The 12914-nt window shown below is 46.5% G+C and overlaps 1 protein-coding gene across 1 annotated transcript in view; it reads right to left on the bottom strand.

Moving 5' to 3' along the window:
- Positions 1-11079, bottom strand: part of podxl (podocalyxin-like) — a 193831-nt gene extending 182752 nt beyond the window's left edge. Inside the window, exon 1 of the mRNA XM_086010682.1 lies at positions 10772-11079. Coding sequence (XP_085866808.1) covers positions 10772-10802 — 31 coding nt within the window. The 5' untranslated portion in view covers positions 10803-11079. The remainder of the gene's footprint in view (positions 1-10771) is intronic.
- Positions 11080-12914: the final 1835 nt, after the last annotated feature.

The raw sequence follows: 12914 nt of genomic DNA, 5'->3' as shown, positions 1-12914 counted from the left end.
AAAAAGATGGGAGAGAAGATGAGCTAAGTGTAGGACTAGGGGGTTGCCAAGTTTGGGTTTTGAAAGCTTTTAAGTTGCAGGAGGATTATTCAATTCTGTAAGAACTAACGCGCACTTCAGGCTCACGGGTTCTGTCCCCGTTGTGGGTCGGTGGTTTATTTTTCTATAAATGACTGAGTCCTCTTGTGTGTCCTCTATTAACTATGAGTGTGGCATTTAATTAAGAAAATGTGAGTGGATAAAGAAAGCAGGACATGTGGTAGGGAAAGCTGAACCACCAAAAATGTTCGATCAATTACCCAACGTGTACCAACTCTGAGTCAGAAGTTTGTAGGTTCAAGTTCCACCCCAGAGACTTGAGCACAAAATCTAGGTTGACATCTCAGTGCAATATTGAGGGAGTGCTGCACTGTCAGAGGTGCCGTCTTTTGGAGGAGATGTTAAGCTGAGGCCCCGTCTGCTCTCGGAGGTGGATGTAAAAGATCCCATGGCGCTATTTTGAAGAATAGCGGGGGAGTTATCCCCGGTGTCCTGGGTTGACTCGAACACTCCCTCAGTACTGCACTGAAGAATCAGGCTAGATTACGTGCTCCAAGACTTTGGAGTGGGGCTCGAATCCGCAGACTACTGGTTTAGAGGCAAGACTGCTGCCACTGAGCCAAGGTTCAAGCCAAGCCAAGCCAAAGTCAAGGCCATAATAGTAAGACCTTAGCTGCATTGGTGAAATTCTGTGATGCACTTAACTGCTTTATACAAAGCACCAAGGTGACATTGTAACTGTGATTTCAGGGACATGTCGAACATGAATATAAGAACATAAGAAACAGGAGCAGGAGTAGGCCATTCGGCCCCTTGAGCCTGCTCCGCTGTTTAATGAGATCTTGGCTGATCTGATCTTGGCCTCAACTCCACTTTCCTGCCCGCTCCCCATAACCCTTGACTCCACTGTTTTTCAAAAATCTGTCTATCTCCACCTTCAATGACCCAGCCTCTACAGTTCTCTGGGGAAGAGAATTCCAAAGAGTCATGACCCTCAGAGAAGAAATTCCTCCTCATCTCCTTTTTCAATGGGCGACCCTTTATTCTGAAACTATGCCCTCTAGTTCTAGATTCCCCCACGAGGGGAAACATTCTCTCTGCATCTACCCTGTCAAGCCCCCTCAGAATCTTATATGTTTCATAAGATCACCTCTCATTCTTCTAAACTCCAATGAGTATCGGCCCAACCTGCTTAACCTTTCCTCAAAAGACAACCCCTTCAACCTAGTGAACCTTCGCTGAACTGCCTCCAAAGCAAGTATGTCCTTCCTTCATCATATTAAACAAAAACACTGAAAAGCAAGCACGACTACCATGGAGAAGGCTGAACCAGTCTCTGTAGCTGAAGCAAACTCTTCACCGATGAAGACTTGGCAGCTGGTGAAACCCTAGTCCATGTCCATCTTCAGAGGATGCTAGCTGGTGATACCTGTACATGGTAAAACGGAGTGTGATGAGCAGCTACCACCTATGATCACTGTGCATCTTTGATGGGTGGGGGTGTGGTGTGGGGGGAGGGGAAGGGACTTGGGGGAAAGAAGATTTCCTCGGCTTGCTATTTGTAGCAAAATTATAAACATGTCTTATGGCCTTGCTACAAATTCTGAAGAGAGGATATCGAAGGTCAAAGTGTTTCCTGCTGGATGTCCTGGGATAGAATGCGTCTGACTACTGGAAGTCCCAGATAAGATGTGTCAACTACTGGATGTCCTGGGATAGGATGTGTCGAACTATTGATGCTTCTTCAATACAAGATTTTGATGCCAAGGCTTTTGTCCCAGTTTCCTTCCCTTATCTCCTGAAGGCGCTGACTCACGCTGGGCTATCATTACACAGGTGCAATCTGCTTTATTCTAGACTCGACCCAGTTATCATGTCTCAATCCCCTATCTAACCTCAGCTACATAATACATCCCTGACTGCTCGAGTTCCTTGACGTTTTTCATGGTCCCAGTAGCTTAATAATCTTTATCTTGGCTATTAAATGCAAGGTAAATTGGGCCTGTTCCTGGCTGGGGTGGAGATCACCTTTTACAGAAGGTAAGTACTGCAGGAAATATAGGGACAGAGTGATCTCCTGGACGAGTTTCGATCGCCTAGATGGGTCGGAGAGGAATTTCCCAGATTTTTTCTCCCAAATTGGCCATTGGGTTTTTTATCTGGTTTTTCGCCTCTCCTGGGAGATCACATGGGTTCGGGTGGGATGGAGAGTGGAAGCAGATTTGAGGTTAGGATCAAATCAGCCATGATCTAATTGAATGGCGGAGCAGGCTCGAGGGGCCGATTGGCCTACTCCTGCTCCTATTTCTTATGTTCTTATGTTTTTTTTTCTTATGCTTATTTCAGTTAATCCTGTTGCTAATTTAACTTATTTTTTATATTTTAAATTGACCTCATCCCATCCGTATGTACTCCAAATCAAGCAAACAAACTCTACTTGGCTCAGAGGTAGCACTCTGGATTCTGAGCCAGAAGGTTGTAGGTTCAAGCACCACTCCAGAGAATTGAGCATATCATTTAGGCGACACTCCCAGTGCAGTACTGAGGGAGTGTCCTTTGGATAAGGCGTTAAACCAAAGCCCCGTCTGCCCTCTCTGGTGAATGTGAAAGATCCCGCAACACTATTCGAAGGAAAGCGGGGTAGTTGTCCCAGCCAACATTTCACCCTCAATCAACACCAAAAAGAGATGATCTGGTCATTCACCTCATTGCTGTTTGTGGGACCTTGCTGTGCTCAAATTGGCAGCTACGTTACAAATATGCCTATATGTTTTTAAAAATGTAATTAATTGGCTGTAAAGCATCTTGGGTTGTCCGGAGGTTGTGAGAGGGTCTATATAAATACAAGTTCTTTCTTTACTTATATGGGCATCTCAGTGGTTTGGTTCACAGACTCTTAAACACGGGGATGGGTTTGTGTGTGTGTGTAGCTGGCCAAAAGAATCTCAATTACTTGATGTGGTACTACACTCTCCATAAAATACTGCAGACTGTGGGCTAGATTCTCCACTCACCGACTAGGAATGTGTGTGATTGTAGAGGATTTGCCTATCGTAATACGCTGATTCCACTTGACTGCAAAATCATTGAAAGTTTGATGAGATCCAAAATCATAGCCTGTGGCAATGAAAGAGTTAAACTATTGTGGGTTACTTCCGATCGGACTTATAGGTGATGGGCCGGTCCTTTTAAATGGCCTCTCATTGTTACAGTTTCAATCTAATTTTGAACAGAATGCAGCATTCATTTCACAAAATATAAAAATTGGAGGAGGAAAAAACCCCACAAGAGGTGCTTTCCCTTAAGACCTTGAGTCGAATTGGAGCTGCTTGCTCATTCAACATTATTCATCATGCTTTGGGATGACCTAAGTTTAGTTCAAAGGCTGTGGCAGAGCTGATAGTAGGCAGACCCGAGTGCGGTATCTTTTTGACACATTCCAGCTATAGATCACTGAAGACACTCCCAACCACAGGCAGTAAATTCTCAAGGAGGTGTTTACAACCATTTAAAAGCCGGCAGAGCCCCAAAAATCCAGCGTGGCGGAATGGCTATTCATCCCCTATTCACCCCCATGCTGCAACTGTTGAGAGTGAAATAAATTCAGCATCTGGAAAAGACTGCTGGGCCCGTTTGTGATGAGGTGAAGCAGTTTCAGCTTCTCACTAGATGTACACACATATGAGTGCAAAATTTGCCTGAATTAGGGAAGTGGTGCAAGATTGTGGAGAAGGACAGCTATACCCAATCTTAAACATTAAAATCTTATTATTAGGGGACAGCCGATGGGATCTAGACCCATTGGTATAACTTGGTTCTGGCTGCCCAACTTCAGTCAGCAGGTAGTAGTTTGATATTGTTACCAGTGCATTAATAACACTACAGGGGCTTGTGATGTTAGTAAAAACCCCGTTTACACATTCATATCAAACATTTTCCACTATTTTTCAACACTCTGGGAGTCACCATTGACCAGAAACTTAACTGCACCAGCCACATAAATACTGTGGCAACAAGAACAGGTCAAAAGCTAGGTATTCTGCAGTGTCTCACCTCCTGACTCCCCAAAGCATTTCCACCATCTACAAGGCACAAGTAAGGAGTGTGATGGAATATTCTCCACTTGCCTGGGTGAGTGCAGCTCCAACAACACTCAAGAAGCTCGGCACCATCCAGGAACAAAGCAGCCCGCTTGATTGGCACCCCATCCACCACCTTAAACATTCACTCCCTCCACCACCAGCGCACCGTGGCTGCAGTGTGTAGCATCTACAAGATGCACTGCAGCAACTCGCCAAGGCTTCTTCGGCAGCACCTCCCAAACCCGCAACCTCTTCCACCTAGAAGGACAAGGGCAGCAGGCGCATGGGAACACCGCCACCTCCAAGTTCCCCTCCAAGTCACACACCATCCTGACTTGGAAGTATATCACCGTTCCTTCATCGTCGCTGGGTCAAAATCCTGGAACTCCCTCCCTAACAGCACTGTGGGTGTACCTTCATCACACAGACTAGCGGTTCAAGAAGGCAGCTCACCACCACCTTCTCAAGAGCAACTAGGGATGGACAATAAATGCTGGCCTTGCCAGCGACGTCCACATCCCATAAAAACAAATTAAAAAATGTTTTTGATGGAAGGTGTCGCCCTGTTAATTTAAATTGTTTAAAGCCTTCATTAAAGTATCCGGGAAAGAGGTTTCAAAAAGGAACGCATTTGTTACAAATATTGCAAATACTAAGAATCCTCTCTTCCACCCCCGCCCTCATATGCTTAACTTTGTTTCAAACAGCTCAAGCGATGCAAGGCAGCAGAGTTTAGAATTTACTGTGGAGTTGGAAACCCCAGCCCCTGAGCAATGCGCTGGTATTTCCTGGATACCTTCCACCTGTGAAATTCTAAGCACCTGAAATGAAAGTAGTTACTTTGACCGCAGACTATGTTTTTCTTTTTTTTTTTTAAAAAGATGAGAAATGAGAGAGTGCATTAGTTATTCAAGGGAATCCCTAAAAACAAGCCTAATGCATAACATGCTGCTGCATAACTAATGGACCGGTCTAACGATTTACATTGTGTAGTGAAGAGGGCCGAGGACTTGTTTTTTTTCCATTTGAACTTAATTTACTCAAAGGCATGCAAAAGGAATGCCGTATATTTCTACGTTTAGTTGATAAAATGTAGGCTTCACTGCCACACTGCAAATATATCATCCAAAACTCTACTGCCAGTTCACCCATCACCACCGCTGACCTACATTGGCTCCCAGTTAAGCAAAGCCTCAATTTTAAAATTCTCATCCTGGTTTTCAAATCCCTCCTTGACCTTGCCCCTCTCTATCTCTGTAACCTCCCCCAGACCTACATCTCTCCAAGATCTCTGCCCTCCTCCAATTCTGGCCTCTTGCGCATCCCCGATTTTAAATCGCTCCACCACTGGTGGCTGTGCCTTCTGTTGCCTAGGCCCTGAGCTCTGGAATTCCCTGCCTAAACCTCTCCACCTCGCTACTTCTCTTTCCTCCTTTAAGATGCTCCTTAAACCCTACCTCTTCGACCAAGCTTTTGGTCATCTGCCCTAGTAGCTCCTTATGTTGTTTGGTATCAAAATTTGTTTGATGACGCTCCTGTGAAGCGCCTTGGGATGTTTTTACTACATTAAAGGCGCTATATAAATGCAAGTTGTTGCTGTTGTTACCTAGCATTGGAAATGTGGTGTTGGCTAAAAGGGGCTGTGTGATTTTGACGGACATCCCTTCATAGGGTCAGACCAAGATTATCCAACATGGAAGGAGAAAATTAAGGAACGAGAGAAGTGGGAAAGTGAAGGGGAGATAGGGGAAGAGGTTGAAGGGGAGAGGGAAAGGGGGAATGAGGAAAGAGGAGTGAGGGGAATGGGAAAGGGAGATAGAAGGTCAAAATTGAAGGGGAGGCAAATGGGAAAGAGGGAGAGAAAGGTGGAAAAGTGAAGGGAAGAGGTATAGAGGAAGGAAAGGTGAAGTGAAGAGAGAAGAGGAAAGTGAAGGGGAAACAGAATGAGAAGTGGAAGGAGGGAGAGAAGAGGGAAAATAAAGGAGGGGGAAAGTGGAAATTGAATGGGAGAGTGAAGCAAGAAAGTGAAAAGGAGACAAAAAGGGGAGGGAAATGAGTAAAGGGAAATGGAAGGGGCAAGTGAAGGGAATGGGTACGTGAAGTAGAGGGGGAAGGGAGACAGGGAAAAGGAAGATTCTGGGAGTGGCATTTTGGACAAAATGGAGAGGAGGCAAGTGTGGGTCTTTGGTGAGGATAGGCTGGGAGTAGTATTTTGGGAAGAGGGTAGGTGGGAGTGGTAGTTTGGGAAGGGGTAGGTGGGAGAGGTATTTTGGGAGGGGGATAGGTGGGAGGTAGTTTGGGAGGGGGATAGGTGGGAGAGGTATTTTGGGAGGGGGGTAGGTGGGAGAGGTATTTTGAGAGGGAGGTAGGTGGGAGAGGTATTTTGGGAGGGGGGTAGGTGGGAGGTAGTTTGGGAGGGGGATAGGTGGGAGTGGTATTTTGGGAGGGGGATAGGTGGGAAGAGGTAGTTTGGGAGGGGGATAGGTGGGAGTGGTATTTTGGGAGGAGGGTAGGTGTGGTAGTTTGGGAGGGGATGAAGTGGGACAGCGTTTTGGGAGGAGAAAAGCTGGGCTTTGTGCTTCGGCAATGGGGAAAAAGAAAATTGCTAATAGTAACTCAGAGGGAAGAGGGAGGAAGAGTGCCCATTTAAACTGAGAGGGGTTAGAGGGTGGAAAGAGTGCTGTCCTGAATGGAAGGTGGCAGAGTACCAGTTTCTAATGGGTTAGAGTGGGAGGAAAGTGTTAGCCTGACTTGAAAGGGAGCGAAGGGTGAAAGCATGAACTGGGGGAGGGTTGGGCGAGGGGTGAACAGGCTGGGGAATTGTAGGTGGGCGGGCACAGTGCCACCGTGAACAGGGAGGCTGTTTGAACATGGGAGAGTGACTTTTGACGTAACTGTTTTGGGGAAGTAATGATCTAGTTGCTCTGTTTTAAAATCCAAATGTCAGATTTTTTTAATTGATTAAAAGCCTATCGAGTTGTTATGACATGGAATGCACTGTCTGAAACGGTGGTGGAAGCAGATTCAGTAGTAACTTTCAAAAGGAAATCATTATATATATATATATATATATATATATATATATATATATATATGAAGAGGAAATATTGGCAGGGCTATGGGGCAAGAGCAGAGCAGTGGGACTAATTGGAGAGCTCTTTAAAGAGCTGGCACAGGCACGATGGGCCAAATGGTCTCCTTCTGTGCTCTATGATTCTATAATTAGAAATAGAAAGATAGACTTGCATTTATATAGCGCCTTTCATGACCACCAGACATCTGAAAGCGCTTTATAGCCAATGAAATGCTTTTTGAAGTGTAGTCACTGTTGTAATGTGGGAAACGCGGCAGACAATTTGCGCACAGCAAGCTCCCACAAACAGCAATGTGAAAATGACCAGATAATCTGATTTTGTTATGTTGGTCGAGAATAAACGTGTTTAAAATAATCCTGAAGGAACCACTTTTAATTTAAAAAATATATACTTTTCTGGGAGGGGCAACACCAGCCCCACCGCTAAAAGGCATCACAATTTGGCACACACCCGAGGAGGATGGGGTGGGGAAAGGGAATCTATTTGGAAGGAGTGGGCACCGTTCTAAGTTTGCTGGCTCTAGCCATGACTAGAGTGATCCCACAATCAATAAGACAGGGCTTAAATCCCCTATTTGCTAGCAGGTGTTTTATTTATTTAAAAAATGACATTTTTTGCTTTGTAAGACACTTTTTCAAAGGGATACAAACTCCTCCAAATTATAATGGTAACCATCGCAATGCAATAATCTGAACGAGAATGAAAGCCCCAGTTCGCTGTGAAACTGTTTTTCTCATATCTAAAGGATCCCAGCTGTTGGAAGGAATTCTTCCAAAGGGGTCTGTTGGGAAGTTATTCCAGGTTTTAGCATTTTGAGTAATGTGCATGACGTGTGCTCTGCCATCGCCTACCTCCGTTCTTTGCTCCCTCTTGGCGTCTGGCTCCGAGATGGCCATATACTCGATTTTAAAATCATCATCCTTGTTTTCAAATCCCTCCATGGCCTCGCCCCTCCTTATCTCTGTAATCTCCTCTAGCCCCACAAACCCCCGAGATATCTGCGCTCCTCCAATTCTGGCCTCTTGCGCATCCCCGATTTTAATCGCCCCACCATTGGTGGTCATGCGTTCAGCTGCCAAGGCCCTAAACTCTGGAATTCCCTCCCTAAATCTCGCCACCTCTCTATCTCTCTCTCCTTCTTTAAGATGCTCCTTAAAACCTGCCTCTTTGACCAAGCTTTTTGTGATCTGTCCTAGTGTCTCCTTATGTAGCTCGGTGTCAAATTCTGTTCGATAACGCTCCTGTGAAGCGTCTTGGAATGGTTTACTACATTAAAGGTGCTATATAAATGAAAGTTGTTGTTGTTGTTGGAGCGGAGAGCGGGACACGGTGATGTGAGGGAACAAACCGCGACCTCCTGATATTTGAGTTTTCTGCCGCGAAAGTTGGCATTTGGTATCACATATCGAAGTAGAAGCTTCTATTTACAGAGCAGCCTTCCTTATTTGATTGTGTTATTTCCATGGTCAACTATAGTTTAAATTGATGTCTCACCTACTTGTTACATTAATGCTCTGGAGTCCCCAGGGATTAAACGAGTAATCTGTGAGAAACCCAGGTGAAAAATCATAGGGGTATTTAAAAAAAGTGTATTTTTTTCTTTCATTGTCTTTGAACATTTTAATTTATTACATAGAATGTACAGCACAGAAACACACCATTCGATCCAACTGGTCTGTGCCGGTGTTTATGCTCCACACAAGCCCCTTCCCACCCTACTTCATCTCACCCATCAGCACAATCTTCTCTTCCTTTCTCCCTCATATGCTTATCTAGCTTCCCCTTAAAGGCACCCATGCTATTCACCTCAACCTTCCATGTGGTAGCGAGTTCCACTTTCTGGGTAAAGAAGTTTCTCCTGAATTCCTTACTGGATTTATTAGTGACTATCTTATATTTATGGCCCCTAATTTTGGTCTCCCCCCAACAAGTGGAAACAACTGCTCTACGTCTACCCGTCAAACCCTTTCAGAATTTTAAAAACCTCTATTAGGTCATCCCTCAGCCTTCTCTTTTCTAGAGAAAAGAGTCCCTACCTGTTCGGTTTATTAGTTACAAAAAAATATTGGAGATGGGAGGAAAATAGGGTTGTTTGGTGGGGCGGTTGGAGGTGGGAGGTCGTCTGATGAAACCTCCGGGAATACGCCCAAACCAGCGGTGGCGACCCCGATGGTCAGTGTGGAAGCTGCATCTTCACACAAGCGAAGAGTGCAACCAAACGCGCTAGAGACAGCGCACGAGAAGCACTGTGAACAGGCACCCGCCCTCCGAAGCAGTGTGTCAGCAAGGGGAGGGATTGATTGTGTGCGGGCGGCGTTGGCTGGTATTGACTGGATGTTGAACACCTCCCCCGGGCACCTCGGCTGCCTGGGCAGTGGGCACGGCTCCTGGCAAATGGTCCACAGAGCATCAGCCCACCCTGGTGAGCTGGGACCGCTGCATCATGAACCTGTGGAATTCTCTACCACAGGAGGCTGCGGAGGCCAAGTCACTGAATATATTTAAGAAGGAGATAGATAGATTTCTAGACACAAAAGGCATCAAGTGGTATGGGGAGAGAGCGAGAATATGGTATTGAGATAGAGGATCAGCCATGATCATATTGAATGGCGGAGCAGGCTCGAGGGGCCGAATGGCCTACTCTGGCTCCTATGTTTCTATGTTTTTAGCAGAAGGGTCAATAACCAGGGGGCATAGATTTAAAGTAATTGGTCGGAGTTTTAGAGGGGATTTGAGGAGAAATTTCTTCACCCAGAGGGTGGTGAGGGTCTGGAACTCACTGCCTGAAAGGGTGGTAGAGGCAGAAACCTTCATCACATTTAAAAAGTACTTGGATATGCACTTGGAAGTGCCGTAACCTACAGGGCCACGGACCAAGTGCTGGAAGGGGGGATTGGGGTGGATAGCTCTTTGTCGGCCAGCACGGACACGATGGGCTGAACGGCCTCCTTCTGTGCTGTAAATTTCTCTGATCATGGTGAGGGGTTGGCGTAAGAGTGGGCAGTGGGAGCCCAGTGCAGAGAGAACTCAACAATTTAAAAAACAGAAATTCATATGGTCACAGCAAGTAAAATATTCACAGTCACACCCTGCAAAACTCAAGCATCATAGTCAGAAGAAGCAAACTACTATTTTACAAGGAGCCACTTGCGGTGGCTTGAACTCCTCATGAATATTAATATATGAAAATTATGTACAACAGCAGTATCCGGCACACCACTTTTAACACCTTTTTTGCCTCTCGGCGCTAAGAATTCCCTCTGCTCGCTCTATGTAGCATCGCAAATGCTCTGAAGAAACTCGGACCAGGATTTTTTTTTTTAAATTTTAGGCGAAATCGAAAGGACGTTCAATTGCACGTTTACAATTCCCCAACACTTCGCAAGACAAGTGAGCAACTTGGTAACCTCGCCAGAGTGCAGAGTCCGGGCAAACACAGAGAGCACCGTTTGCACGTTTCATCTCTCAAACCTGAAAAAAAAACATTGCTAAATACTCCCTTCCTGGCCCCAACATATATATATATATTTAAATGAAATAAAGTGACAGACTTACCAAGGAAACACACAAAAAGCAACAGCCTCATCTTCCTCTTCTCAGACCTCACTGATGGGAGTTGGTTTGATTTTTTTTTGTGTGTCTCTCAAATTGAAATCTATATAATCTGGGAACTGTCCATTCAAGTTAAATCTTCACTTGGGGTTATCTTTTTGATAGTTTACAGGTTTGTCTTCTAACTAATCCGGCTTTTTGTTTTCTGTCTCTCCCTCTCCTCCCTGCGGGTTGTGTGTGTAAAAGTCCCACCGTTTAATGTCTGCTCTGCTGATGCTCACAAGCCCCCAGCAACTGAAATGACAAAAGCGTCGGTCCCGCTGAAACAGACCAGCAAACCAACCAAAGGAAATCCCAGGCGTCATATGCCCTTAAAGGGACAGGCACCACCAGTCACTGCCAGTCACATTTCTGCCTAGATATTTTGAAATAATTACGTCATTATCAAATATGTTATTCTCTTTATTATTCAGTGATTGTATTTGTTTCATTTGTTTATGGGATGCAGGCGTCGCTGGCAAGGCCAGGATTTATTGCCCATCCCGAATTGCCCTTAAGAAGGTGGTGGTGAGCCGCCTCCTTGAACCGCTGCAGTCCGTGTGGTGAAGGTGCTCCCACAGTGCCGTTAGGGAGGGAGTCCCTGGATTTTGACCCGGCGACGATGAAGGATCGGCAATATACTTCTAAGTCAGGATGGTTTGTGACTTGGAGGGGAACTTGGAGGTGGTGGTGTTCCCATGCGCCTGCTGCCCTTGTCCTTCTAGGTGGAAGAGGTCGTGGGTTTGGGAGGTGCTGCTGAAGAAGCCTTGGTAAGTTGCTGCAGTCTTCTTCTTAAGCACTCCCTCAGAACCGAGGATGACTTGCTTCCACACTAAAAATGAGTTCTCAGGTGACTGATGAGTCCAATGTGGGGCCTACAGTCTCTGTCACAGGTGGGGCAGATGGTGGTTGAATGGGCGGTGGGTAGGGCACTTGGGTTGACGTGCGCTCCTTCTGCTGTTTGCGCTTGGCTTCCGCTTGCTCCCGGGAAGAGTGTTCGGCACCTTCCCGGATGCTTCGTCCCCGCTTTGTGCGGTCTTGGGCCAGGGATTCCCAGGTGTCGGTGGGGATGTTGCACTTTTTCAAGGAGGCTTTGAGGGTGTCCTTGAAGCATTTCCTCTGCCCACCTAGGGCTCTCTTGCCGTGTCAGAGCTCTGCGTACAGCGCTTGTTTTGGGAGTCTCGTATCGGGCATGCGGACGATGTGGCCCGTCCAGTGGAGCTGATCGAGCGTGGTCAAAGCTTCGATGCTGGGGATGTTGGCCTGAGCGAGAACACTGACATTGGTGCGCCTATCCTTCCAATGGATTTGCAGGATCTTGCGGAGGCAGCGTTGATGGTACCTCTCCAGTGCTTTGAGGTGCCTGCTGTACATGGTCCATGTCTCTGAAGCATACAGCAGGGCAGGTATCACTGCTGCCCTGTAGACCATGAGCTTGGTGCTAGGTTTGAGGTCCTGGCCTTCAAACACTCTCTTCCTCAGGCGACCGAAGGCTGCACTGGCACACTGAAGGCGGTGTTGGACTTCGTCATCGACGTCTGCCCTTGTTGACAGAAGGCTCCCAAGGTATGGAAAGTAGTCCACATTGTCCAAGGCCTTGTCATGGATTTTGATAATTGGGGAGCAGTACTGTGTGGCAGGGGCAGGTTGGTAGAGGACCTTTGTCTTACGGGTGTTTCGTGTAAGGCCCATGCTCTCGTACGCTTCAGTGAAGGTGTTGACGATGGTTTGGAGTTCGACCTCCGAGTATGCGCAGAAGCAAGCGTTGTCTGCATACTGTAATTCAATGACAGAGGATGGGACGACCTTGGAACTGGACTGGAGGTGACGGAGGTTGAACAGTTTCCCTTTTGTTCTATAGATTAGCTCCACTCCAGTGGGGAGCTTACTGAGGGTGAGATGGAGCATTGCAGCAAGGAAGATGGAGAAGAGCGTTGGTGCGATGACACAGCCTTGCTTGACCCCGGTCCGTATGTGAATTGGGTCTGTGGTGGATCCGTTGGTCAGGATCACGGCTTGCATGTCGTCATGAAGCAGATGGAGGATGGTGACAAACTTTTGAGGGCAGCCGAATTTGAGGAGGACACTCCATAATCCCTCATGGTTG

This window comes from Somniosus microcephalus, chromosome 17, assembly GCF_052327205.1.
Source record: "Somniosus microcephalus isolate GS21.2 chromosome 17, FLI_Smic_1.0, whole genome shotgun sequence".
Lineage (NCBI taxonomy): Eukaryota > Metazoa > Chordata > Chondrichthyes > Squaliformes > Somniosidae > Somniosus > Somniosus microcephalus.
The sequence above is the reverse complement of the archived record's forward strand: the minus strand, read 5'-3'. Positions and strand labels throughout refer to the sequence as shown.